The sequence below is a fragment of the Pseudoliparis swirei genome, chromosome 4 (genome assembly GCF_029220125.1).
Source record: "Pseudoliparis swirei isolate HS2019 ecotype Mariana Trench chromosome 4, NWPU_hadal_v1, whole genome shotgun sequence".
Classification (NCBI taxonomy): Eukaryota; Metazoa; Chordata; class Actinopteri; order Perciformes; family Liparidae; genus Pseudoliparis; species Pseudoliparis swirei.
In genome coordinates this window covers 10,765,959-10,792,799 of record NC_079391.1, presented here as the reverse complement: position 1 = coordinate 10,792,799, position 26,841 = coordinate 10,765,959, and the positions used below count along the sequence as shown (strand labels likewise).

Genomic DNA, 26,841 nt, shown 5'->3' with positions numbered 1-26,841 from the left:
ATCATTAAATATTACAGGTTTTTTTGTTATAAGTGTCAGTGTTAAAAGGTTTAAGTGAGAAACACAAGACTGGATGTAAAATAAAAATCCAAAATCTGAATAGTTTTGTAAAGAAATCTTAAATAGTGTCCACTTAATTGGATTATCTGAAAAGTTTCTCATTCATTTTCAATCGGCAATCTATTAATTGACAAATTATTTCTGTTCAATTAACAAACGTTACCTTTTAATTCATTGTCACACTTCTGACAATGCTTTGCATTGTTGTTTTTTAGCAGCTGTTCACACAAATAAAAGCAGAAAATATTGCCACAGTATAAATTAATATATTATAGAAACCCAAGACAAATATTGGATCATAGAGAAAATCGGTGAAGCTTTTAAAATTGACAACATTGTTTATTCGTGTTGTCATGAATTACAGACATACTGATTGAGTAACTTCACCCAAGCAGTCTGACCGCCCTCAGCCACTTCCTTTGTCTTATTTCACTAATTATTTAAACTCATCAGTTTGCCCTGACAATAATGTTTATATTTCAGTCATAAGGAATAATAACGAGGGAATGTTCATGTTAAAGATAAAGCGAATGAGATGTTTTCTATTCCTACATTGAATATGAAAAACTCACTTCCTTCCTGTCATGATTCATCCCTTCAGGCGACATGTTGATTTCCACCAATCAGCGTCTTCTTTGATCCAAGCTCAGCCAATGGGAGGCGACGAATTTATGGCGTGCCAGTGGGTGTGATCCCGCAGGAGGAAGCGTCAAGCCACCGAACAATATACAAAAGTTGTAAGGTAAGTTTGTACCCACTTTAACAACGACTTACTTCACAGTAACTATTCAGGATAGTGATTTAGAAACCACATCTACCTGACACAGAGCCTTATCTGTGATGTAAACACGTCAGCACTTTATTTGTCGCGCCGTGGCCGACGTTTTACGGCAGTTGTGTCCAGTTACGCCGTGAGTGTACGTGAGGTTTATCAACACGATCTACGTCCGATCTCCTTTTACTTCTTCTATTGAAAACACAACTTTTACGATTAAAAATCACCCGGTTCATGTCTGCAACGTACCTTTGCAGTTATTGATCAACGATTCACGTCAGCGGGACGTAACGAGCTAACTTCACGTCAGAAAGTCACGTGTGACGTTACTACAGCAACCACTTTATTTAGCTGTCGGCCTGATAACTCAATAAATGTATCGCTTTGACATTATAGTTACATCTGGATCTGGATTCAGACCATCATGATCTCTCCATATTGGTATCAATAATTGGATTAGTTTAGGAAACTATACATACCAGTTATATGCTAAACACAACATGAGTGACATTAGTTTAAGAGCTATCCTCACTTAAAGGAGAGGTTAAATGTTGTTTTTAAGTCTCAAAACAATACACAAACCTATGTATGTTAAAAGCATTAATACTCTCTGTAATTGTTTTTTGTGTCCATTCATACTAATTGTAGCGAAATCCCTTAAATGCTCAGTTTAATCCCTGCCACCGAGCAGCTGAGGCCTATCTGACCCGCTGAGCATGAAACCTCTGTGAAACAAAATAAAACTTTAAATACTGTTACTTTGATTTTTTTCTTCTTTTCCTGTCAATCGATTGGTTGACTAATTATTTCAGCTAACATCACTCATAGAAGTAATATACATTGTTTCCAGTTACTTTTTCTATTGTTTTACAAAACAGACGCTTCTGGTCTCTCTGGTTGGTCAGATCACACTGCAATGCTTTAAAGAAAGCATCTCTCTGTCGCCATTATGGGTAGGGGGACTGATTACTCCGATCAATAACTGTTGCTATGACTATGTATACCCGTGGGTATTGTCTTGTGACAGATTGGAAACATTTGAACCTTTTCTTCATGCCCCTACACAACCACGATACACCTACACAGGGGTTTTCGTTTATTCCGCCTGATTAGTAAAAAACGTACCCCTCTCTATCACCGTCGTGCTGTAATTCCCAGAATAGCCGGGGTCAGGACATTCATATGATTACAGAGTTGGTTTAGTGAGAGTCACAAATGCTGTGCATTGGCAATATGACACTTAATTTATTAAATGTAGTTCATTGCCTTGAACGAGGGACTGGCTGATGTGTGGCATCCATGTTTGAGATATTTAATAAACACGGCATGAGCAGATCCCTCAGCAAAGGCCGAACCAAAAGCACCTGTGCAGCAGGACTTGTATATATTTATAAATATTTTTATTGAGTGTACGTATAGACACGAATTGTATTCATTAGAAAATGTAATGCTTTACCTGTTCCTGATGACGTGTTTTGATTGATATGAATTGACTTGCCTCTAAGTTGCATGGATATCGTTAAATCAAAGGGATAAGTTAACAATAATAAGTTAACAACTGAATGTCTATAACTGGTTTTAATGTGTGATTGTGTGCCCCACATTCTTATTGCTTTTATCTATTGTTTTTTTTAAATTGTAATTTTAGTTAGTTTTATTGTATAGCTTCTAGGATGTTTTAATTATGTGATGTAAAGTGTCTTTGAGGACTTAGAAAAGCGCTATTCAAATTTAATGCATTATTATTAGTAGTATTATTATTATTATTATTATTATAAGTCTATATTTATCTATAAGTTGAATATTTAGCCAGTTGACAGAAAATGAATCACCAATTACATTTTAATGATATATTAATAGTTTAAGTCGTTTATCAATCAAAACATCCATTCTCTGTTTCATATTGTGTTAAATTGATTGTTTTGGGGGTTTGGACTGCTGCTTAGATAAATCCAGCAACATGAACATTGGGATCTGTAAAATTGTGAAAGGCATTTTCTCATCCAGTGACTAAATGATTCATCAAAAGATAATCAACAGATCGTCTGGTTCGCTATAAGCACTGAAGACACAGAACAGACACAGGCTTCAACTCCCATCCTCACATGAAGGTGACGTTAGTAACATCCTTGTGCGAATCAATAGATTTCACCTAAATGTCAGCCAAGCTGTCAAGGGAATACTCGAGGTTGCCTTTTGACTGCAAAAGCTAAATGATATATTTTAAGCTCCTGATGATCCTCATACAGCTGTTGAACAAATCGCACAGTATACTTGCAGAGTATCGGTAGATGGGATAGCATAATTATATGGTGGCTAAATTGTGGAGATTCCTGTCGAGCCAGCAGCCAAGTGTACTGTGTATTAGCGAAATGTGAGGACATGCATGTAATCCAGATCAGAGGATGCTCTTTCCATGCAGAGCGCTCTGCATCCCGGGCATGGAAATGGCACCAAGAGGGCTAACGGGCGTGTGCAGCAGATAGGTGCTCGGCGGGGGAGGGGAGGACTGAGATTAAACATGTTTTTGCGTAATGAGGGTTTCAAAAGGAGGCTGGAGTGAAAAAGGTTAAAGTGGAGTGAAGCCGAGTCAACCAGAGGACATAAATTGGTTTAACTCTATGAGGAAACATATTTAGAGTGGTTATGCGATTTATTTTCCTCTTCACTTGGATTGGAAATGATTTCATCGGCTTCAGTTGAAAGGAAAAGCATTTTGAACATTTCATCAATTTCAAATTGGAAAAATTTGACGGACAATTCAGTTCAGCCGAGACAATATCAACTGTTTTTGTCACCACATATTTGTTTAATTTAATAATGTATTCAGTTTTAACAACATTGATAAATGCTTCTCACAATATAACAGAGCCAACGGTGATGTAAATATGGCCAAATATATTCAATGTACAATCATAGGAAACAACCCATCCTCACATTTAAGAAGTTGAACCGGTGAATGTTTGGGGACGATTGTACTCTCACATATTGTTTGTCCACTAGAAACCACCCAGAAACCACTCTACCGGATTCCTTCGAAGCTCAACTATCAGCTGCAGCTAAATTGCGTATTAAACTTGACTACTTATTTTTGTTTACCTATAAATAAATAAGTTGTCACACAACAGCAATATAGTGAATGTAATCATGAATATTGTGAATGTCTACCTCACTAATCCTTTGACAGTGTTGACCTCTGTAAGTTTTAGTTTTAGTCAGGTCCCATGATGTTATCATATGAAATGGTTGTCGTATTATGTAATTATAGCATGTCTTTAAAACTAGACAAATAAAATCAGTCAATTATTTTAATGTAAATTATATTTATTGATTCGTGACATTTTATAGGATAAATAGAAAAGGATTATGCAGCAGTCATACAGATGTTACAAATACACACAGAGACACACATTTGTCAGACTGCTGGATACACAATCAAAATCAAACAACTGCACTTATTAATTTACACACTAATGGAAGAAATGTGAGGACAATCTTGGCATTTCATGGGGTGGAAACCATCATGAAGGCAATAAAATACACTTTTTATACAACTTTTTTTTCCTTCTGATTTACATAATGTTTCATATAATTAACACATATATTGGGGAGAGCTGTGGACACATGGCAAATATCTTTATTCCCAGTCAGTGTTATGTTGGTATGAAGAGGAACGTGGCCAAAACAACGGGGAGATATTGATTCCTCAGCGATATTTCAAAGCCACTCAACACACAATTGAATGAAATGACTCAACACTTTTAGTGACTTGTGTTGCCTTCATGTTGTGTTCAGAAGATGGCAGACAGGACAGTGGACCGTGGACCGTGGACCGGATGTGCCGTCATGTTCCTGCAGTCGCTCTACCCCGGTGTGAACCTGCTCTCTCTCTTCAAAGACAGAGAACAGGGAAAGTTCATCATTTTCAAAGTCATCAAGCTGACTCTTATCGGTGAGCTCTCGCATCCGAATTCAGATGAAAGATGAATTCATCATGACACGTTTATCTTCTTGGATGTAACATTTATTAATCGGTATTTTACGTGGTCAGATTCTGCAGGAGGTCTGAGTGGTTATGAGATACTTAAGGTCCATGACGCCGACCCCTTTCTGGGGGTGGAGGTGAAGTTTGAGGATGTGTCGGCGTGTCAGCGGTTCCTGGAGAGCTACAGCTCTGGATTGGTGCGCCAGTCCCTCTCGCAACACGCCTGTCGGCTTCTTACTCTCCCCCAAGAGTTCACAGTGGAAACTCAGCTCAAGGCCAGCGAACACATCCTGGATCTGTGTCTGGACAAGCTGGAGCTCTGCCTACAGCACATCCACCTGTCACAGGTACACTGGGCTTTTCTGTTGGTCTATTCTTTGGCAATTTGAGATGGAGCTGCAGTATCAAGTCAGTCTGAGCTCTTCCTTCAGCCTGACATTGTGTTCATGTCTGCTGGGGTATTCACTTTTAGGCTTAACCAAACACTAGAGGTTGATATTCATTCTTTTCTGTTGATGAAACTTTGCTCAACAACTTTTTTCACATTACTAAAAAATAAGAAGGTACATCTTAGTTGTTACTTCTGCACTATTTAGCATTTTTGGGAACTCATTAAGTTTGTCATCTATTAAAGACAACATGTCGATGTTACTCATCTCCTCCACAGGGTATTTATCATAATTCCCTCAACAAACATACATAAAGAAAACTAATTTCATATTAAAACTCCAGTTTGACGTTTTCATATTCAGAAATCAATCTTTAATGAGACCATATTCTAACATCCAAAAGAAGAAGAACATCTTTGGACAAACTTCTGTGTAGTTTAATTGGCAACGGTCACCAGATGTGTTGTATTATTTCCGGTTGGTATAAAATGTATTTAAAAAGATTTCCCCAACACTTTCTAATGTGTCATAATCTGCTCATAGCATTGTACATTCATAGTGATAATAATAGTGATCATAACATAACAAAGCATGTTATAAGGATTTAAAAGGGGAAGTTTCATGATACTTCATTTTGCTGGTCACTCTCTGACTATAATTACCATTGTTTTATCATCTTATTCTAACATTACACTGTTATAATGCTTTATAATGGTTTTATTATCATAAGTTCCTCTAAGTGGTCATTGTTTGCATAAAGTAAGTTTTGGGTGTTGTTGATGATTTATTTTTCTTAACGTTTTATTACGTGAGTCCTGTGGTGGCAGGATGTACACTAACAAAAACAAGAGAAAAACAGGGTAAGTTCACCTCAATGTTTTCATTCCTTTTCTTCAGTGTGCGTGAACTTTGTCATTTGGTTTTAGCCGGAGCGCCTGCGCGATGAGGAGATTGATTACCTGGAGGAGCAGCTGCAGATTCAGGCCCGTGGCCCCGCCCCTCAGCCGACCCCCATCATACAGGAAGAGTGTCCCGTCCCCGGCAACTGCTTCAAGTTTCAGAATAAAGTGTTTGGTGAGTTGAGACGATCATTTCCACTTTTGAGTCTTGTGTAATGCGTCCTTCACAGACTCTGCGCCAGACTTTTGGTCGAGTGAGGTCACGATAGAGATTAAAAAAGCATTTCTTAAACACTTGGTGACTTGTATTCTAGATTCACCAGAAGCACACGGTTCAGTGACAGATAGGGAGGAAATCATGCTGTAAACTTTAAATCACCATACTACATTTCTTCTAATCCCAAAGCATACCATGAGTTTTTAATTGATTTCCTGTCTTCCAGAACGCCATTTGTTTCACTTCAACGGAAGTTGAGATACAAAATTAATGGCAAAATATAATCCATAGAGCATCAGATGGTATTTATTGTTTACAACGTCTGTGTCAAAACTGCATGTCTGTACAGTCTGAATATTTAAACCTTTTTAATCTTTGTTCGCGTCCTCATCTGAAACCTCAGCATCGGAGATTTATAGGTCTGCGGACAAAAAGTTTATGATCCGAGACGCCGACAAAGGCATGTTAGCCGTGTTGCTATCACAACATCTGACCCTGACAGCATTCACTGCTGTTTGTCATCTGACTCTAATCCAACCTTTTACTAATTATATCGGTCTATGGGAAGAGATTAGTGCGAGTAGATAATGTATTAGGATTGCATTGATTTTAATTTGTCGACCTCATACTGAACTGTTAAATTAACATGAACTGATGAGGCATTAGAATGTCTTGAAAGTTAATTTGATTTTCTATTTTTGTTAATTAAAGATTTGATTTCAGTTCATGTAAATGTAGTTTCAGCTTCCTCAGAAACACAACTGTGTCTGGGCATCAGGGACTTCTGCTCCCAGAGTGCCTCCTCCGAGGCACCAACGGCCCAGACTGACCTGGTTTCTGGTTGACTCTTATAATGAAAAATGATTATGTAGTGGGTAAGCCACATTTGAAATAAAGAAATGTAATACATGTATTAATTACACATTGGCTTCTGTTAATACAAGATAAGATCAAATTTATGCAATTAAATGCACTTCCCAGTTGCACTAATCTCTTTTATCTTCAATCGGATGTTTGGTGGCCACAAGCTATTGTCTAAGCTCGCCGCTGCTGTATAAAAGCAACGTGGTGGCTGTTTCTTTGTAATTGCTTTAATCGTCAAGCTATGAAACTTGTCAAACTCCCTGCATGTTGTAGCAAAATAAGAAATACAGTTCAATTCAGATGGACGCTTTAATTGCATTTGTTAATTGATGTTGGTACTTTTGATATTCGCCAATGATATTTAATTAAACTAAAACTACAAATGTTGGTATTGACTTACGCATATTTCTAACCATGAAGGTGCACAAGTAAATATGTTTGTATCGGCAATGGATTCAATCACTTTGAATAATGTGAAAGATGTCGCTTGTTGTGGAAAAACTCAGAGAATATCTTCAGCCCCTCTCAGCATTAAGGAGCATTTTAGCATGTTTCAGGTCATTGTTTTGGTTTTATGACCTGCAACTTAACAGTTTTAGACCTCAGCACCAAACAGCAGACATACACAGGTTTGTGGCTGTCACCAGTAGGTTTCTCCCCCAAGCATCGAAGGACGAGCATACAGGACGGATATTTGGTAATATCTTTTATTAAAGATTGCAGACTGTGCCTCTGCTCGCCTGCTCCTCAGTCCCTACGGCTCTTTTATGGAGACAAACGCACACATACGCATAGATTGACCTCAGATGTGCTGATTAACAATCAGCCACCAGCTGAGGCCAATTAGACACCGTTCCTTGAACCCCACCCCTGCTCCACAGAGACCAATCAGACTTTAAAGACAGTTAATATTGGACTTACATTGTCAGGTCAAGAACACAACTCCTAATTAGTGCTAACTCTTTTTCCTTTAACCTTTGGCCCATCAGAGGACCGAATGCTGACCGCGGGAGATGTCCAGAGCTTTTCTAACGGAGTGGGCCGTCAGTGGAAGCATGTCGGGAGGGCCCTGGGGAAGAGCTGCCGGGCTCTGAAGAGTCTGGACATAGACAACCTGGCCTACGAGTATGAGAGGGAAGGGCTGTATGAGCAAGCCTATCAGATGCTCAGTCGCTTCATCCAGGCAGAGGGCCGAGCAGCCAAGCTGAGCCGGCTGGTCAAAGCACTGGAGGACTGCAAACTCACCAACCTGGCGGAAAATATTCTGGAGCCACGAGAATAACTCTGTGTGCTTTTGTTCTGCGTGTACGAGTTTTAAAAACTGAGGGGTGACGGATGCTCTCTGCATGAGGGGTGGTTGACTGTGTGTGTGTGTGTGTGTGTACTTGTGTGTGTGCCTGCGTGCATGTTTCAGACAGGTTGTGTTAACACATCTGCGAAAATTGATATTCATATCATGATCTGCTTTTCAATTATTAGCGGTATTGTCTCATTTAGAGGAAATTATCTGTCATCACTGTTTAAAGGACATGCTGTCTCGAGTTTAATGCACTGTTTGAACCTTTTATTTGTGCTTGATGTCATTTTACAGATGAAACCTTCAACAACTGAAGGTTATTGATTTTTTTTTCTCTACAAAATGGTTGCATACAAATTAAATGGTTGTATAAATTTTTTTTGTGTTTAATGCATTAGTGTAATTAAATCTGTTATTTTCTGAAAATTCCCTCAGGTATAATTTAGTGTTAATCCTCCCTCCCTAACACACACGTGCACATGCTCATATGATTAAACTGGGCTGCTTATGTGTGGATGGACCTGCATGTGTCACGTTGTGGGGGCTTCAGGGCAGAGAGGTGGAGGGGGTAGCTGAGGTGTGTGGTTTTCAGAGGTTTTTTCTCCGCTTGGCTGATGGACACAGTCTCCTCAGGTTGAGCTCCTCTGCTGGTTTCCATTCAGGGTCCAGTGTAAAGCCCCCCCTCCCCCCCTCTTTTTTTACTCTACTTGACCATCCATCCATGTGATGTGTGGATTAGAAGCTTTTATCATACACACAAACATTTATTATTGCTATATGGTACATCCACAACCCCCAACATAGACATACACATTTTAAGGCATGATTAATAATCGCATCTCTTTTTACTTCTGCTGTAACCGGGAAACTGAAGTTATGCCTGAAGTAAAATTTCTCGGGATTTTGTGGGTTTGTGAAATGAGTTGATGTTCTACCTGGACCAAAACATTACAGATGTTGGTGTTTCAAAGCCAATTTATTGTATTATGATCAACAGAAGTGGAGAGTGAATATGTACATTTAGACACAATTTGATTTTTTCTATTTTCTTCATGGATGTTTAGACATTGGGACTAATAAAGGACTTGAGGAGCCTATAACTTCCTTTTCCTTCTGACTACTTCCCTACATTCATAAAAAAAAAAAAATCTGTATTTGGACCTATATGGTGTTTTACAAATCAAGTTATTATAAAATGTCTTTGATAATCTTCTGAAATATAATATACCATTTTGAATGCAGGACCTTTACTTGTATACTGGTGTGTGTGTGTGTGTAGCCTACAGTGATATACTTGTACGTAAGAACCGGATCTGAAGGGCTGCCTCCTCCACCGTCTGTTTTACTTCATTCTAAACTAAACAAACAATTAATGAACCGACTGCATTTTTTTATTTCGGCTAATTAAAAGAAACCGTTAATCTTGTGCTCCTTGAACGCCCCACGTGTGTGTGTGTGTGTGTGTGTGTGTGTGTGTGTGTGTGTGTGTGTGTGTGTGTGTGTGTGTGTGTGTGTGTGTGTGTGTGTGTGTGTGTGTGTGTGTGTGTGTGTGTGTGTGTGTGTGTGGCCTGTTTGCGTTGTTACACGTCCGCGCAGTGCTTGTGGAGCAGAATACAATTAGTGGTAGGGGCGTTTTAATTTCAACTACCATTTCCATTAATGCCAAGAGACAAGAGGGCAACATTTGGCATTCAAACGGCTCTTTCGTTTGAATAATCTTTCATAGGACGTGATTAAAGCCCCGGCTGCTCTGATGTAAGCGAGATGTTCCGCGTTAGGTGAATCTCGCGCAGCTCAGCTTCGCTCCGCGTCCTCTCGCGCGCCCCTCCTGCGCGAACACATACGATGAAATCTCCGGCGCTCTTAGTCATCATCACCACCAGCACCGCCCTGTAGAGAGAGAGAGCGAGAGAGCGAGAGCCCCCCCTCCCAATCTAACAACATCCCCAACCCCGCAGGCTCGAGCACAACGACCCCACCCCCCAACCCCCTCTGAGAGAGGAGACGGAGCGAACGAGGCGCACATACAGAGTCACGGAGAAAACACCGTTTCGGGATCCCGGCTCCGCTTTGCCCTCAACCCGGGCCTAATGCTGTAGCAGACAGCGCAGGAGGAGCTCGAGCGAGAGACCGCGCACTGATTGAGAGTCGGTGAGGGACAGGGCGCACCGGAGAGAAGACGGGATTGCTCACTCGCCTGGAAACATGGGATGTACGCTGAGCGCCGAGGAGCGCGCTGCTCTGGACCGGAGCAAGGCCATCGAGAGGAACCTGAAGGAGGACGGGGTGGTCGCCGCCAAGGACGTCAAGCTGCTTCTGCTCGGTAAGAGAAGAGCCTCTCCGGCCGCGGGGCTGCCGCGGGGCTGCCGCTGCGCCTCGGCGGCGCGGCGCGGCACGGCACGGCTCGGGTTGTGGTTGGGACTGCGTGGGGCGGAGGTGCTCTCCGTGGTACTGATTTCCCTGCCGGGTCTCACTCTGCCCTCCCGTTCTTTACAGGCGGCGGGGAGTCCGGTAAAAGCACCATCGTCAAACAGATGAAGTAAGTGTGTCTTGTTCGGCTTCGTTTAGCCCTTTGCGACTCCGCCAGAGCAAAAGGCCCGAGATTGCGCCTCCCATATCTGTGCTAAGGCAGGTTGAGCCGCCATGTTTCGAGAGGCCGTATAGCACCGGAGGAGTGCCGGTGGCTCGAGCACCTCCCGCAGACGGACAGCTCGGCCGCGGAGGCCGGCCCGGTGCCTCCCGGGGTGCTGTTCACTGCCCGGGTGCTGAAACGTAGTTAACAACGGTTTTACTTGACTATAGGGAGTGTGCGACTGGGGATACGTGGGTGTTGTTCCTCTATGTGTGTGTGTGGGCGCGTGTGTGTTATGCCCGTGTGCCCGTGTGCGTGTGTGTGTGTGTGTGTGTGTGTGTATTTGATGTGTGTGAATTACATCGAGGTCACTCCAGCTCCATTAGTGAATACCTCTGCTTTTAATCTTAATGGCTTTAAGTGCCCGATATCGCCGGGAGTACTTTGCTTATAAAGCGGATTTACGCAGAAATATGGCTTCTAAACCTTCCCCTGTCTAAGCTAAATCATCTTTTGATGTTTTAAATCACTGTTGTGGTTTTTCACTAACCCTTTTAGTTCGGTTTCTAGATATTCTCCTGCGGAAAAGGCTCGGTCCGTTGTGGGTTATACGTGTTGTCTGCTCGTGGTGTGGCAGTGTTTCTCTCTGCCTCCGTCCTGCTCAGCGCATCCCGGCCTGCAATGCACTGACTGCGCCCTCCCTCCCTCCCTCCCTCCCTCCCTCCTTCTTTCCTTCTCTCTGTGCCCTGCTTCCTCCTCTTCCCTTCACCTCATTACCCTCCCCGTGCATGGTCTCTAGTCGTCCATAAATCACGGCTGTGCCCTGAACACAAGACACTGGCTCCAAATAGTGTTTACAAATAGTGCTCATGGGTTTGATTGAGCCTGTAGCAGCAGATGGATGGGTGTCACCGGCCGACACAGTGTGGGCCGGGAAGTTTAGATGTTGGGGGGGGGGGGGCAAGTTTAACCTGCTCTGCTGTAATATGACCACTCATCATCATCATCTTCATCCCCTGATGTGCAGGTTAGTATAAAGGTTTCATATTGTGTGACCCCGGCCTATGGATGGTGGAGGTTTTGATTGCTGTATGTGTGTGTGTGTGTGTGTGTGTGTGTGTGTGTGTGTTTGAGAGAAACAAAGATGGAGAGAGTCTCACATTTTTGGAGAAAAACGATTTTAAAAAACTTTGAAATGGTCAGAAAATGTTATAATCGAGTATCAAAGTGAGAAAGATGAACACATGGAGTATATTTGATGTTTAATGAATGAAACAAAGAAGCCTTCATTGAGGGTGATGGACGGCACTCATGTCAGTTGTGTCTATTTTTAGACTTTTTTGGAGACTGAGATTGAGCAGTTAAGTTTTTATCACTTGCGCATACTGAACGCGACAACGATTAGTCAAATCATTAAATAAATAATCTGCAGTTTGATAACCTCTTAATGGTTTAGGTCATTTGTAAAAGAAAAACTCTATTAAAATCATTGTTTCTGTCTTTATAAAATGTGAATATTTACTTGAATTTTGGACTGCTGGTTGGACAAAATTACAGATTTGAAGATGAGCCCCCGCGGCCGGATGTGCATTTCCAACTACTTTAATAAAAATCTTTTTCACCAATTAATTACGGAATCAAGAACATAATTAGCCAATTAATGAATGCAGTATGTAATCGTTAGTTTCTGTAATTGTAACTTCTTTGGCCCGTGAGGCCCTTAAGTATCTTATTGAATGCACAACATTCATTAAATGCACCTCTTAGTGTTTCAAGCACCTTACACCTAAAAAATAGTCACAAATACTTTAGCGTTGGAGCGATACATTGATTAATCAATTAGTTATTATTGACATAAAAATGATTCTGCAACTATCCTCATGATCGAATAATCCCTTCAGTTTGTGTTGAATCCCAAACATCCACTGGTTCCTGTTACTTAAATGTGAGGGTTTGATGCGTTACAGTCAATGTAATATTTTGGCTTTTGGACTAAGCGATTAATCGACTCATTATTTGATAATAACAAAGTAATTGTAGCTTCTAGCCCTAAACTATCTAATGGCCTTTGCTTTGTGAAACTGCTCCTCGGCTCCTTCATCCTGACGGCGAGTGTTTCATTTCACAAAACTCTTCATTTTTATGACCTTACTGGAGGTGGCCAGTTGGCACTGCTATAAAACACATTTTCATAACGGGCACTGCTGGAATGAATGTAGGTGAAAACCCATCATCCCTAATTTATATTCCTCCTCAAACATCATTCACGGATCGCAACAGAGGTGAAGAGAAGCTGGTGAACTTTCAATGTGTCAGGAAGTTATGCCTGATATATGTTATAGACTCAGTGTGCACGAGGTCAGGGTGAAGAGGGTGCGCTTATGGACAATTTAATGATGACCAGACTTCAAGCAGTTTAACTGTGCCGCACTAAATGTAACATACTGTGTGGTGCGATTGATTAGCGCTCTGGCTGATTCTACTCCATCGCCCATCATAAATTATAAATGGCTTGAATATCACATTCTTGTCCAATTACAGAGCGCAGATTGAGAATGTGATCAATTCCCATCCCATTACACACTGACGATGTTTTCGGGAGAGACGGTTGGAAGAAGAGAGACGGGAAAATAATATGTGTTGTGTTTGATGCCAAGAAACACCTGACACACACACACACACACACACACACACACACACACACACACACACACACACTCTAATCTTGGTCTCTATGGTCGTATGGATATGTGATGGTTATTCTTTTAAGTCCATACTTGTGTCTTTGTATTAATATCTGTGTGTGCCTGCAGGATTATCCATGAAAATGGCTTTTCTGGGGATGATGTGAAGCAGTATAAGCCTGTGGTCTTCAGCAACACCATCCAGAGCTTGGCGGCCGTCCTCCGAGCCATGGACACACTGGGCATCGAGTTTGTAGACAAGGATAGAAAAGTTAGTCCCCCAGTTAGGCTCAAATGCTCACCTACCGAGTGCTGAGCAACTGATGTTTTATCTATATGTAAGGGTTGAAATGCTATATGTATCTATTTGGATTAAGACACGTAGTTGACGTCACCTCATGTTGACTGGAAGTCTTTTTAAGAAACCAGAAAGTGCATCTGAATAGTTGACCACAACAACATTAAACCACAGATATAAGTTTGCTCCTCATTCTCTGACCTTCTGACACGTGTTGGTCCAGGCCGATGCCAAGCTGGTGTGCGATGTGGTCACCCGTATGGAGGACACGGAGCCGTACTCTGCAGAGCTTCTCACCGCCATGCAGCGCGTGTGGGCCGACGCCGGGCTCCAGGAGTGCTTCAACCGCGCTCGGGAATACCAACTGAACGACTCCGCTCAATAGTGAGTGGAGCGAGAAGGACTGGGAGAACCCTGATGTGCAAAAGAGACACCGTCTAACTCACATTGTTGTTGATCGTTATCTCAGCTACCTGGACAGTCTAGACCGCATCGGGGCAGTAGACTACCAGCCCACAGAGCAGGACATCCTGAGGACCCGAGTGAAGACTACCGGTATCGTCGAAACCCACTTCACCTTCAAAAACCTCCATTTTAGGTAGAGCGCACATGCAGCGCAAGCGGACTTGGTCTTTGTCGTTGGCACGTTGTATAGATTAGGTTCAGGGATTACAGCTCGACCACTGAACTGACTTCTTGCTCCTTTTTAGGCTGTTTGACGTTGGGGGTCAGAGGTCAGAGAGGAAGAAGTGGATCCACTGCTTTGAAGATGTGACTGCCATTATCTTCTGCGTTGCGATGAGCGGATACGACCAGGTGCTCCATGAAGATGAGACAACTGTAAGTGTGACTTAATTAATTCAGTCTGAATCCCTCTGGTGCACAATTCACTGAGGGGTTCTGATTTCCCGGCTTCCTGATTGGTTTAGAGACGTACGACTGCAACATCACCTCTGTGAGTCTGGATGGGGGTGCATTCACATCCTCACTTTGGACCTTTGACTCTCTGCGTCTCCATTTCCCATCTGCACACTATCGTTTTCTATCGATTAAATGCAAAAAGCTCAATAAAGAAATCCTTAAGAGTTACAGTTTGACAAATCCAGCACACTTTTTGTGCCTTTTTTCGCATCTCAATTTTATTATAAATTTGAATTTTCACTCAAGTCAAACATAGTTACGGAGCATATTTTCTTATTTTAGTATCCCAAATATGTCCCAGAGGGTGTCAGAAATTATAGAAATTATATCCTTAGACCCTTAATTTGAGTAAATCTAAATGTCCTGGGGAGGCAGAAACCCCAACAGACAGTGAAACAAACTAACAATAAAGAGTGAAATACTTTATTTAGTCGTCCTTTAATAAATGATTGTTTTACTTTCTTCCTCTGAGGTCAGTCTGGTGTCAGTGGTTGGGATAGCAGAAAAGACTTTAACATTTAAATGTTTATTTGTTCTGTTCCTTTTTGATAATTGACGAAAAAGAACTTTGACCAATAAATGTTATTAAATCAGTTATTTCTCATGTGTCGGTTACACATTAAGCAATGGGTTGTGGAAGCTGTTGTAAAGTTGGTAAACTGGCATTTTGTCATTGATTGAAGTTATTCTACTCTACTTCCTGCAGAACCGCATGCATGAGTCACTCATGCTCTTTGACTCCATCTGTAACAACAAGTTCTTCATCGACACCTCAATCATCCTCTTCCTCAACAAGAAGGATCTGTTCGCGGACAAGATCAAGAAGTCACCGCTGACGATCTGTTTTCCAGAATACACGGGTGAGTTTCCTCTTCAAGCAGAGCGTCGTCATGAGCAACGTGATAAACTCTGGTGCTTCATGCTGTCTGCTCTTCTCTCTCTGTCTTGTCTCCAGGTGCTAATACTTACGACGATGCTACTGCATATATTCAGGTTCAGTTTGAGAGCAAGAACCGCTCTCCTAATAAGGAGATCTACTGTCACCTGACCTGTGCCACAGACACAGGAAACATCCAGGTAGTGTTTGATGCCGTCACCGACATCATTATTGCAAACAACCTTAGAGGGTGTGGCTTATACTGAGGCCTGGCCAAGCACAGAGGTTGTTATGGAGAGTATGAGGTGTTAATAATGATAATTTAGATGATACTTAAACACATTAATATGTAATTCTTTATTCTACACGTCCAAATGGACCCAAAGAGCTGCCGTCTGACACCACACTGGATTATTGCCATGATTTGTTCCCTTCCTCTCATTTTGATTTCAGTATACAACCCCAGTTTTGTCCTATAAAAATGTGTTTGTGAGCTGAATGTTTCATGTTTTCTGATGACTGTGTCCACAACTGGGAAGGTCAGAAGGGGCAGCACCAGGCTTTTGTTCAGCTGGAGCCTCGTTTAGCTAAACTCAGAAATGCAACGCGAGGAGAGTGCAGTGTCATTTCTAACCACAGCGCGGACTACGGTTCCCTTCTTTAAGTGACGTTTTTATGTGCAAGTCTCGAGGCATTTATATCTGTACTGAAAATAGCCTGTTGTGCTGCGTTTGAAGAGCTGCTGTGTGTATGAAGGTGGACATGATGATGATGATGATGAGGTTGGGGAGGTGCTGTACTCGTGGCTGACGGTCATGGTTGGGAAGGAGGCTATTTTAACTTTCAGAAGGGACAAAGCTTCCCTCCTTCAGACCCACACATGACTGAGTAGCCTGCAGGTCTTTTCCACTCTGTTTTCTCTTTTACTTTAAAACATAATGAGAGGATTCTTCTGTTCAGAGTGGCTACCCATTTCCATTGGCCTCCTGCAGTGTGAGGAAAAAATGCCTCGCAGCCAATGATAGCTTAAAAAAAACTAAAAACACATCATATTGGTGCCAACCATCTGAGGACAGATTAGAATCAGAAATTATAGTTCATGTTCATACTATCACGTGCTATTATTTAAATAACAGATTATTATCATCAAATGACTTATTTATTCAAGCCTCATGCACTCCATACCTCCTACCTCCTGAAATCCCGTGCCACATATTTATTTCCCGACATGACAAACTGGGGGTACAACAGACACCTGTCTCGGGTTCAGAGGGCAGAAAGCAGCCCTCCGATGACACCTTGTTCTCTGTGTGGTGCTTTACCCTTCGATGTGAATCTGTGTAGAAGTAGAAGACTGAACAATATCATTTGAGGCGGCCAGTCTGGGGGAGTCGTGGGTTCCCCCCCCAATCAGTAAACAGGGAACCATTAGCCCCCCCCCCCCCCCCCACACACACACACCTCCTCCCCCGTTTCACTTTTCACAGAGAAAAAAAGTACAGCTCTCCATTTTCACCTGTGCACCCAGAAATTTCTCCCATCTCTCTCTATACTCTTATCTATCACATATCAGTCCCTATATCCATTTTCACCTTAAAAGCACCGTACTGTATATATATTATGATTATACCAGATTTTTTTTTTTTTTACTGTGAATGTTTTTGTGCTGCACCCCATCCTATTTGGTAGTTTATTGGTTGCTCTCATGTGGAATGTTTGTGCTGAGCCAATCGAATGTTGTGTTTACATTAAAGCCACACTTTTCCTAACTATTCCTGCCGTTTGTGCTCCGAGTCTTATTTCACTGACAGAAGTAAGAGGTTTAAATACACACCGACCTGCGTTAATCTATGCAGAGAATTGAGGTTAGACCAGGAAATTAGGCTGACAATTATGAGAATGGACCACTTTTAATGCTTCAATGCCCAGTGAACACAGCTTTGTATTTAGTGTCAGAAATATGTATAAAAGATTGGGAACCGGTCTTACATAGCAACAGAGCAGCTCTCAATTTATTAGGTTAAAAGTGTTCCATCATAACAGACAAGGAGCTATTCATATATTGAATGACGAGGCTGGATCAGCTGTCTGACCTGCTTCTGTCAGTTTAATGGGTATGCTGTTCATTACTGCTCCATTTCACCGACGGCTCCACTCCTCGGTCCCAGTGTGCCCTCGTTTCTCAGAGCCAGCTACAGGTTAACAAGTCGGGACTCCCGGTGTGACACAATTATGCTTTTTAATTACACATTCAAGGGAATATTCTCATACATTACAGATCATTCATATCAAATAGTTCACCATTAACCATAAAAGCTGAGCTGTAGCTATGATACAGACCGACATGAGCCGTGTGGAGCAGAGGGCAGAGTCTGAAAAACCTGTCGGAAATCTCCAGGATGAGCGTTTTGGTTCCAGACAAAAAGAAAATCCCTGGACCATTTGGCCCGCCCACCTCCATTTACAGAAACATGGATTAAACCTGGATTGTGCAGAGCTCTTTAGTGCAAAGCGTCACAAGGTGGTTGCTGCACGGCTCCCACTGAGGACCAGCGGAGGGGTTCGTGAGTTACAGTCGCAGCCTCTTGATATCTTCACTTCTGAAGTCGATACGAAGTGCTAGAACCTGACGCACCTCCGCCGGGGTCAGCCGCCACGTCAGCGGGCCCGAGTTTGGGCCCCAATAATCCAGGATCTCAGTTACCTGCAGGACAAACAGGTACATGTGAGTAAACCAGGAGGAAGTACTCACATTTACTGAAGTAAGTAATAGTACATTTTATCTTTAATCTTCAGCTAAATGTAAAATAGCTAAAGATTATGCATTACTATTCATAATGCATAACCATGCCCCAGTAAGTATATAATCAGCATTTCACTGGCAGTTTTGCAGCACAGGTGCTTCAGCTTCATGGTTTGCATCTATAAACCCCAAGTTCAACTGGATGCCCCATTTTACTGTTGTACTTGTTGAGCTGGAGCCAATTCAACTCCTTTATATATTGTCAGTAATCAAATGAATACTAATAATGGGAGTAAAGTTGAGTAGAAATATTAAGTAGCATAAAATGGAAATACTCAAGTATAAATATCTCAAACATGTACTGAATCTGTACTGAAGTAAATGTACTTAGTTACATTCCCCCACTGCCATAAACATTATTATTATTAACAATTATTCAGTGCACGTCTGTCATATGATCTAAATTACCCGCTCCAGGTTGAGGATGGTGGCCATTTGTGTGAGGCGAGCAAATTTATCCCTGATGGTCCAGGTGGTCACGGTGGTGAGGTACGCCACGAGAGACCGGAGCTCTTTATCGAACTGCAGCCCTCCAAGCTACGACGGAACAATCAGAATCAGTGAATGGACTTCATGTTGCACAAAGTATTAACATTCGATCAGCGGTTCACTGTAGACACGCTCAAAATAGGAAGATGCTATCGTGACAAAAGGAGGCACCCTCCCCTCCAGGCCTTTCTGAACTCATTAATAAATCATTGCTCAGGCTTATCATCATGTGTCAGTGATGTAATGCGATGTGATGCAGAGGGCGCCCGACGCCATCTTGTGGCCGAGCCCGGCTCCTCACCCTGCTGAATGAGCATTTGAGAACAGTTTTCTCCATTTCAATAGAAATCAAGCTCGTCATCAGGCTGGTCAGCGTGTCGTAGATGAGAGGAGACAAGGCAGTCTGGTGAGGAGACATAGAGAAGTTCAAATGACAAGTGTGAAGGATACATTTCGGTGTTGTTGTCGTAGCTGCACAGATGATACCTTGAACTCCCCCATGAGCTGCTCCAAGTTAACGATGAGGTGCTGCACCCAGGGATCATTAGCTTCGTAATCACTAAACTCCTCCTGTGAGGAACACCAGCTGTTACAGCAACATGTTTTCGTGACCTTGAGTTTATTTCCGTTCACTATTCCGAGTGCGTTACCTCTTCTATGTTGTGTGTGATGGACAGGAAACTGCCGATCCAGGGTTTGATCTGAGACTTTATGGCTGTTGTGTTTAACTCAGTCAGGCCCTCCTGTGAAGTAAAACCACATCAGAGGATACAACATGTACTTGTTTACACACACACCTCCAATACAAGACCTCAGACGCATGTCCTGCGTTACCTTTCGATAAAACCTATTAAAATGGTTTTCATCCTTCTTCTGTGAAATTACACCAATAATTCAGCTCTCTCCTTAAAATGTACATTTATTGAAGAACAATATTCTAAGATCTCAAGGTCTGTGGATTGGACTTCTTATATTTATCAGTAACTTTTCAATATAATAGAATAGTCTGTAACACTAACCATTTAAAGACATATAAGATATGTTCCCCTTTCCCACAGCCTCTACTGTAAATCAGTAAATACACAACACTAAGCTGACAGGCACTGATCAATATGTGTCTGTGTGTGTTCATGTGTATGTGTGCGTGTGTGTGAGAGAAAGACAACAACCTGTAAGAGATCCTTGAACTTGGTGGATGTGTTGACGAGGTCGGACAAACAGCTTTCAATCTTAGCTTGTTCTCCAGAGCCGGGGACCTGAGTGAACAACTTGGAGCAGTCGTTCTGTGAGGAAAGAAAAAAAAAAGAGGTAAATCTCCAAGTAATGAGGTCAAGTGTAAATGAGAAGACGAATAGATGCAGAGTCCTCGCACAGATGATCAACTTACCTCAAGGTTCCTCTTTAAAGTTGTGATGTTCTCACTACACACCTCAACATTATTCAGAGTCACCTGAATTAGAAAGAGAGAAAAAAAGCCAATATCGTTAAAATCTGCTGAAATATTTTGGCAGTTATGAATCTTTAAGTGTTTCTTGATTCTAATTGATCTTTTGACAAATGGGTTGACATGTTTTTGGGGGGGTAGCACTTCTTTTAAATATGACCTTACTTAAATTAGGTAGAGGTTATTCATGCATTTGATTTCTCACTTAAATTAAATAGCGAGGTAGGGACATACACATGTATGTGTTTGTCTCTGCATCTTACCAGAAATGCCGCCTTGGCGTCTTCAGCACTTTCGATGCCCATCGTGTTGAACTTCCCCTGCTGCAAGCTGCTCTGCATGAGACTGACCGCACTGCTGACGCCACGCTGGATGTCCTGAAGCGTCGTAGCCGGGAAGCCCTGCCGCAGCTTATTATACAACACCTCTCTGACAGGTGCGAGGCGACGGGGCAGGAAGAGGCGACATCAATGAGACGTGAAGAAGTGTAGAAAAATATTGAACGCGTCAACTGTGACGTGAAAGAGGGAGCACCTGAAGTCAGACTCCAGCACAGAGTTGGCGTGGTTGATCATGGCGCAGAGGCAGTCGATGCTGGAGCTGGATAAAGCTCGACTGATGCACTTCTTCACGATGTAGAAACAGTCGTCCACCATACTGGAGTTGAGCTGGCCCTTTTCATATGTATCCATAGTTACAGCCTGCGGAGAAAAATACACTGTTACTATCATAACTGTTCAACACTTTCACCACATATTATCTTATAGTCAAATGTCGAGGTTGATCAGATAATTTATCTCAGTTAGTTGGAGAAAATACGCTTTAAAATATTAACAAGAATCTGAATTCACTTCCCAATAACACTTAAAATATAGATAGATGTGAGGAATTGTGAATGTATAGTTATTTAATTTGATGACTCAAATTGGTTAGTTTCTTTGTCGTTTTTTATTTATTTTTCTGGTTATTATCATTATTAGATATTTTATGTACTTAGGCAAAACTGAGCTGGATAATAAGATTTCATTAAGAGGAAAAAAAGAAAGAATTAGAATCAGAATCGATGCAGCAGAAACCAGATACATCATCGGATTTTTATTCCACGCTTTATTTTTCCTTGTCAAAATCCGGTGCCTACAATACCAACAATGCAACTCTGAGTGCCTACAGCTGGGTCACAGATTCAGGTGTGTTATGATAGTAGTGGCTAATGTAGCCTCAAGCTTCGAGCCTCGAGCAGAGATGAGCAGCAGGTCACTTTAAGATGAATTTTTAAAATATAGATATCCCGTATAAAACTAATGTACCTTGTTGACGGACTCTCTCATGTAGTACTCTTCCATTGGAACATAGTAGCCAATCAGCTCCTGCATCGTCCTGCTCAGCACGCAGTGCTTCAGGAGCGTCTCCACGTTCTGCTGATGCTCTGGATGTCCAAATATGTGCAAAGAAATAGCATTTTAGAGCATAGATAACTTTTTAGCTCCACATTTCCAAAGGCAATCTGTGCATGCATCGCCACACGCTAAAGTAAAACTACCCTGTGTGACGCTCTGAGCATCCCCAACTTCAAAGTCGGCCAACATGCGCCGGCGTAGAAAGCGCAGGTAGAGCTCGGCCCTCGCGTTCATCAGGGTCACTTCACTCAGCACAGGGTCCAGCTCCCTGTTCGGGTGAGACAGACGGATAAACAACAACACCACGCAGACAACAACAGAGGAGAGCAGGATGTTGCTGAGACAAACATACTTGGGCTCGATCCCCTCCCCCGGCACGCTCTTCATCATGCTGCTCTGGACGACCTGAAACTAGAGGAGGGATTCAAGTCCACAGTAGATCAAAGCCACAGACTTTGACATGAACCCCTTTAGTGTTATATGATCGGTCTATGTGTCGCTGTTTACGACCTGCTGCTCTGTTTTTTTTATGCCGCCGTCTCTGTTTGGTGAGCCAGAGACAAATCACCAGACAGAGAAGAAGATGTCTTGTATTGTACAGGTATGCAGTGAAACATGTCACGCTCACCTTGTTGTGGTATCCTCTCTGTTGGATGAACTTGTCGACTATTTTCTGGGCCTGTTGGTCACACTCCTGCTGCAGGTGAGTGATAAGTGTGTAGAGATGCCCCGGGCCATAATACGTCTCTACTATGGGCTGGTGAGTCTCAACTACACGAGCAATACCTGTCAACACACACCAACGCGTTAGATGTTAGACATGTGCGAATAAAGCTTTACCTGCAACATAACACCATTTTATTACAGAGGTTTTAAGCAATGATCATCATTCAAGCACATAATGATAATAGGAACTTATTTTATTGAAAGTGTTCAGTATAATTTGGTCATTGTGTTTGAACAAGACAGTATTGCTTGGCATTTAAAAAAATGTTTCTTGGAAAATTGTTTATATATCCTACCATTAAATATGCATATTATGAAGTTGGTTAAATGATTTTACACACACACACACACACACACACACACACACACACACACACACACACACACACACACACACACACACACACACACACACACACACACACACACACACACACACACACACACACACACACACACACACACACACACACACACACACACACACTCACCTTCCAGCAGCAGCGTCAGAGTGTCTGCAAATACCAGCGGCGCTCTCTTCTCGCTCAGGTCTCCTCCTGTAGCCAAGCGCAGGTTCTCCTCAGCTTTGGTGGCAAGCTGTGATAAGATGCGTGTGGAAAAAGGTTTTAAAAAAACATCTCATATGATCATCAATTTTCTTAGAATCATAAAAAAACAGATGAAAACATGGTGGCTTCTCTTTGTTTATGGAGCAGGTCATTGTCCTCATGTTTTTACAGAGAGGGAACACTTTACTTTAATTCAAGTATCTACCCAAAACTCTTGTAAAATGGGAGCAACATCAGGATCAAGAAGCCCTCAGAATGCATGAACCTAAACTCTCCATTTGATCTTCATTAGAATACACATTGTGATGCAACAAATACATTTACCAAAAAGGTTTTATTCAAGTGCATCAGAGAAAATAACAAAAATGTGTCGAAATACATAATTCTTTAATCCTCGGATCTGCAAAATAATCATATCAACTGTTTATTGGTCCACGGCCTCTTTCCACCAAACTTAAATCAAGTTTTTGAGCTTTAGCCAAACAGGAGCCACAACACAACTGACCTGACTGCAGAGATATTGGCCAAAGCGGGCGAGGCCCTGCTGGTGGAGGCCCAACAGAGGGAAGATCTTGAAAAACCTTTCCACTTGTGAGAGGTCGACTGCTGCAACCGCTTCGTCCAGCTTCTCAGCAACAATGACCTTCAGTTTCTGCTCTGCCTCCTGCAGCATTAACAGACTGGCATCCACAACACTGCCTGAGGAGGAGACACGATGCATCGGCGTCACAGTGTTACAGTGCAAGCCCGTCTCTATTTTAAAGCTCATTGTAATGTATACTTATAGTGCAGTGAGAACGGTTTACATAAATAACTACAATCCTATAACAATCGGACAGATTTTATGTCAAAATAGAACAAAACCCCAAACTCCGATAAGATAACACTACTTCTTCACTGCAGTGAACGACTACATACTGAGCTGCACTATGACAGAGAACTAGAGGCCTCGTACTTTCTTCTCCCAGTCTGCTCAGCTCAATGACCGACTGGTCCAGAGAGAGGTATCGGTGGATGTGGGCAGCAGCCTGCTCGTAATCTTCGTTATGTAGAGCTGTCTGCACGCCGTCTGTGCAGAACTTCAGATCGAGGATATCGTCGGCACGCTGGATGACATTATACAGCCGCGTCTACAAAACCAAAAAAAACAAACACACTAAGATCCTTGTGTGGGATCCAGTACACCATTCTCACTGTATGCAACAGTGGAAACATATACACTTCGTACAGGTGTTTTAGACGTGATGTTCTTACCTTTGCCAGGTCGAGCTGTCTGACTTTGCGGCTGACGTTTTCAGCCAGGCTGCAGGTAAATGTGATCATACCTGACAACTGACTGGCATCTCCTCCAATCAACTGTAAGTTGGGCCTACAGAGCACAGAGACAGCTGTTCTCACACAACAATATTATTGTTTCATTTAAAGAACGCAGCTTGTGTTAGTTGGAGCTCAAATAAATGATGATGAACTCCACTGATTTATAAACTGTACCCCATCCTCTGCAAAGCCAGCATCTTTGTGTGAATGGTCCCCTCCTGGCCCACCAGTCTGTCCAGCTCAGAATCCACTTCTTTCTGTATTACAAAGCATGCAACGAGCAACAATATTTTGTTCAGCATTTTCTTCACAGATCACATATACTATGTATGTCGCGACACATTTTAACATGTTTAACTGTGTTTCTTTATCCAGTGTCCAGCTGCTTTCATACTCTCTATCAATCCTTCATAAATAATTCAAAGAAACCACTTATATATAATACTTATCTATGCATGTTGATGCAAGTGGTTTAAGACGGCATCAGGACTCCACATATTCGGTAAAGTAAGCGTCTGGGACCTGACTTCATGTGTCATTTTCTTTATTTACTAAGCTCTCCGGATATCTGTATCATGCTGTCTTCTTTGCTTTTGTTCATGTGCTTAATGACACAAACAAATCATGGATACAAAAACACCTTATGGACCATACTTCATAGTTAATGCACTAAAAGCCGAAAGACAAGCAGTAATGATCTGTTCTGTATGTGAAGTGGAAGCACTCAAATCAAGCCACTATACATAAGGAACACAGCTAACATGTGTAAGTTCCGGTTCTAGGTCGGTGTGGGTGTTTCTTTTGCTGTAATTTGTACGAACATGCAAAGACAAGTCATGAGCTTAATTATCTAATGTTCATTTAGCCATCATTCAACAAAAAGTGGAGTTTGTGTTAGGAGCCAGCAGCGTCCCGGAAGTTTACGTGGATGACGACAGTGAGTGTACACGTCAAACAAACTGCCATTAACGGCGGTTCATACGAACCTCCTCCGCGCAGAGCTGCCGGTAAACTCTCTCCAGGTCCTCCAGCTCCGTCAGCGTTGAGATGGTCTCCATGCTGACGGAGGACAGAGAGCCAGAGTCGCATCTTTTCGCTGCGATGGGTCCGCTGTCAGCCATCTTCCGCCGCCGATACAGGGGCACTCAGCACCACGTCACCGTGTTGTCATACTCCCTGGGTTCTGTCTGTCAGGCGGCGCTTCTTCGGCGGACAATGGTGGCACTGGTTACATCGTTTTATTCAGTCTAAAGGGTGCATGGACTCCTTGTTTGACATGTATCCTAAACATGACCATAACGGTGTCCTTGGCCGTCTCTAACACGAACCCACATGATACCTTGGTGGTCGCAGCTCAACAGCACTACCTGAGAAGTCACACTCTGGGCCTAAAACAGCCCACCATAGACGCATGCGTCGTACGTAAGTGTTTATTCCATGGGTTAATTTATCTGTATATGTTGCTTGGAGCTCTTAACTTAAAGTGAATCAGTGATATTGTGTTGAAATAGTACGTTACCTCAGGTTTGCTGTGATCTAAGTTAGACATATGCACGTTGAATATTTAATATTTAATAAAGATCTGTCTCGGTCAACATGAATACAAAACTAGAAAGTAACAATATCCAAGTTATTCAGGATAAAGTTGGCCCCACTAACTAACATCATTAGTTATGTATACATTAAATAAAGGAGTTTATGGACATCTAATTATTTTATTGTCTTCCACATAAAGATTTGTCAAACGAGTGAGACTCCAGTGGATGTATGCAACTATTTTAACCATAAAAAACGGCCTTTAAATCTATAAGTGTATAGACTTGAAAATGATCCCTCCTAACATTCTATATTGCCCAAACATCCTGTTTCAACAATAAGGATGCTACCCTTATTGTGATTGATCCATCTCATGGTCAGTTTCATATCAATTGTTACTGACAACATGATGTATTGTGGGTACTAAAAGTAAGAGAGGATGAATCAATTAAATTAGTTGGATTATTTTAAGCTCTCGCTGTGAAAATAATTAAAATCTCAAATGTAACTACATAGCAGTAGCACTCTCTGATGTGTTAGTACTGTCATCATTCCAATTCCATGGCAAATGTACACATTTGAGTGAAAAGACAAACTTTGGATTTGAAATCTGTCCTGCAGACTATATACATTTTTAAATAGCTTGTTACAGCCATGAATTCATATAGGTAGATGATGGGAACAAGAGGTTTTTCCTTAATCAAATGTCTATTGATGTAAGT

The 26,841-nt window shown here is 42.0% G+C and overlaps 3 protein-coding genes across 4 annotated transcripts; 2 read left to right on the top strand and 1 right to left on the bottom strand.

Annotated features, from left to right (window-relative positions):
• Window positions 1-20: 20 nt before the first annotated feature.
• On the top strand, window positions 21-9,727 carry tradd (tnfrsf1a-associated via death domain). 2 transcript variants are annotated; one of them, XM_056412909.1, is made up of 5 exons: window positions 21-802; window positions 4,631-4,787; window positions 4,887-5,167; window positions 6,136-6,283; window positions 8,179-9,727. In XM_056412909.1, exons 2-5 carry the CDS (start codon window positions 4,634-4,636, stop codon window positions 8,469-8,471), a joined length of 876 nt encoding a protein of 291 aa, XP_056268884.1. In that variant the 5' UTR covers window positions 21-802; window positions 4,631-4,633; the 3' UTR covers window positions 8,472-9,727. The 2 variants fall into 2 exon arrangements, with proteins under 2 accessions (XP_056268884.1, XP_056268883.1); XM_056412908.1 differs by lacking the exon at window positions 21-802 and adding an exon at window positions 2,926-2,946.
• Window positions 9,728-10,386: 659 nt separating this feature from the next.
• gnao1b (guanine nucleotide binding protein (G protein), alpha activating activity polypeptide O, b) lies at window positions 10,387-17,612 on the top strand. The gene is made up of 8 exons (XM_056412292.1): window positions 10,387-10,809; window positions 10,983-11,025; window positions 13,872-14,013; window positions 14,264-14,424; window positions 14,510-14,638; window positions 14,751-14,880; window positions 15,668-15,821; window positions 15,917-17,612. Exons 1-8 carry the CDS (start codon window positions 10,692-10,694, stop codon window positions 16,102-16,104), a joined length of 1,065 nt encoding a protein of 354 aa, XP_056268267.1. The 5' UTR covers window positions 10,387-10,691; the 3' UTR covers window positions 16,105-17,612.
• Window positions 17,613-18,058: 446 nt separating this feature from the next.
• On the bottom strand, window positions 18,059-25,719 carry cog4 (component of oligomeric golgi complex 4). Its single transcript, XM_056412291.1, has 19 exons — window positions 25,570-25,719; window positions 24,758-24,840; window positions 24,521-24,635; window positions 24,222-24,396; window positions 23,772-23,965; window positions 23,189-23,294; window positions 22,600-22,757; window positions 22,324-22,382; window positions 22,115-22,239; window positions 21,882-22,000; window positions 21,109-21,275; window positions 20,838-21,003; window positions 20,518-20,580; window positions 20,300-20,413; window positions 19,781-19,873; window positions 19,617-19,700; window positions 19,432-19,533; window positions 19,050-19,178; window positions 18,059-18,542 (listed from the first exon to the last, which is right to left on the bottom strand). Exons 1-19 carry the CDS (start codon window positions 25,702-25,704, stop codon window positions 18,408-18,410), a joined length of 2,322 nt encoding a protein of 773 aa, XP_056268266.1. The 5' UTR covers window positions 25,705-25,719; the 3' UTR covers window positions 18,059-18,407.
• Between the last annotated feature and the right edge of the window lie 1,122 nt (window positions 25,720-26,841).

Coding starts and splice junctions, on each gene's coding strand:
- tradd (XM_056412908.1), top strand. Junction 4,788..4,886: donor CATCAAGCTGACTCTTATCG/GTGAGCTCTCGC, acceptor TTACGTGGTCAG/ATTCTGCAGGAGGTCTGAGT. Junction 5,168..6,135: donor AGCACATCCACCTGTCACAG/GTACACTGGGCT, acceptor ATTTGGTTTTAG/CCGGAGCGCCTGCGCGATGA.
- gnao1b (XM_056412292.1), top strand. CDS start 10,692: ATGGGATGTACGCTGAGCGCCGAGGAGCGCGCTGCTCTGGACCGGAGC. Junction 10,810..10,982: donor CGTCAAGCTGCTTCTGCTCG/GTAAGAGAAGAG, acceptor CGTTCTTTACAG/GCGGCGGGGAGTCCGGTAAA. Junction 14,014..14,263: donor TTGTAGACAAGGATAGAAAA/GTTAGTCCCCCA, acceptor GTGTTGGTCCAG/GCCGATGCCAAGCTGGTGTG.
- cog4 (XM_056412291.1), bottom strand. CDS start 25,704: ATGGCTGACAGCGGACCCATCGCAGCGAAAAGATGCGACTCTGGCTCT. Junction 20,414..20,517: donor CTTTAAAGAGGAACCTTGAG/GTAAGTTGATCA, acceptor CTTTCCTCACAG/AACGACTGCTCCAAGTTGTT. Junction 19,534..19,616: donor AGCTCATGGGGGAGTTCAAG/GTATCATCTGTG, acceptor TCTCCTCACCAG/ACTGCCTTGTCTCCTCTCAT.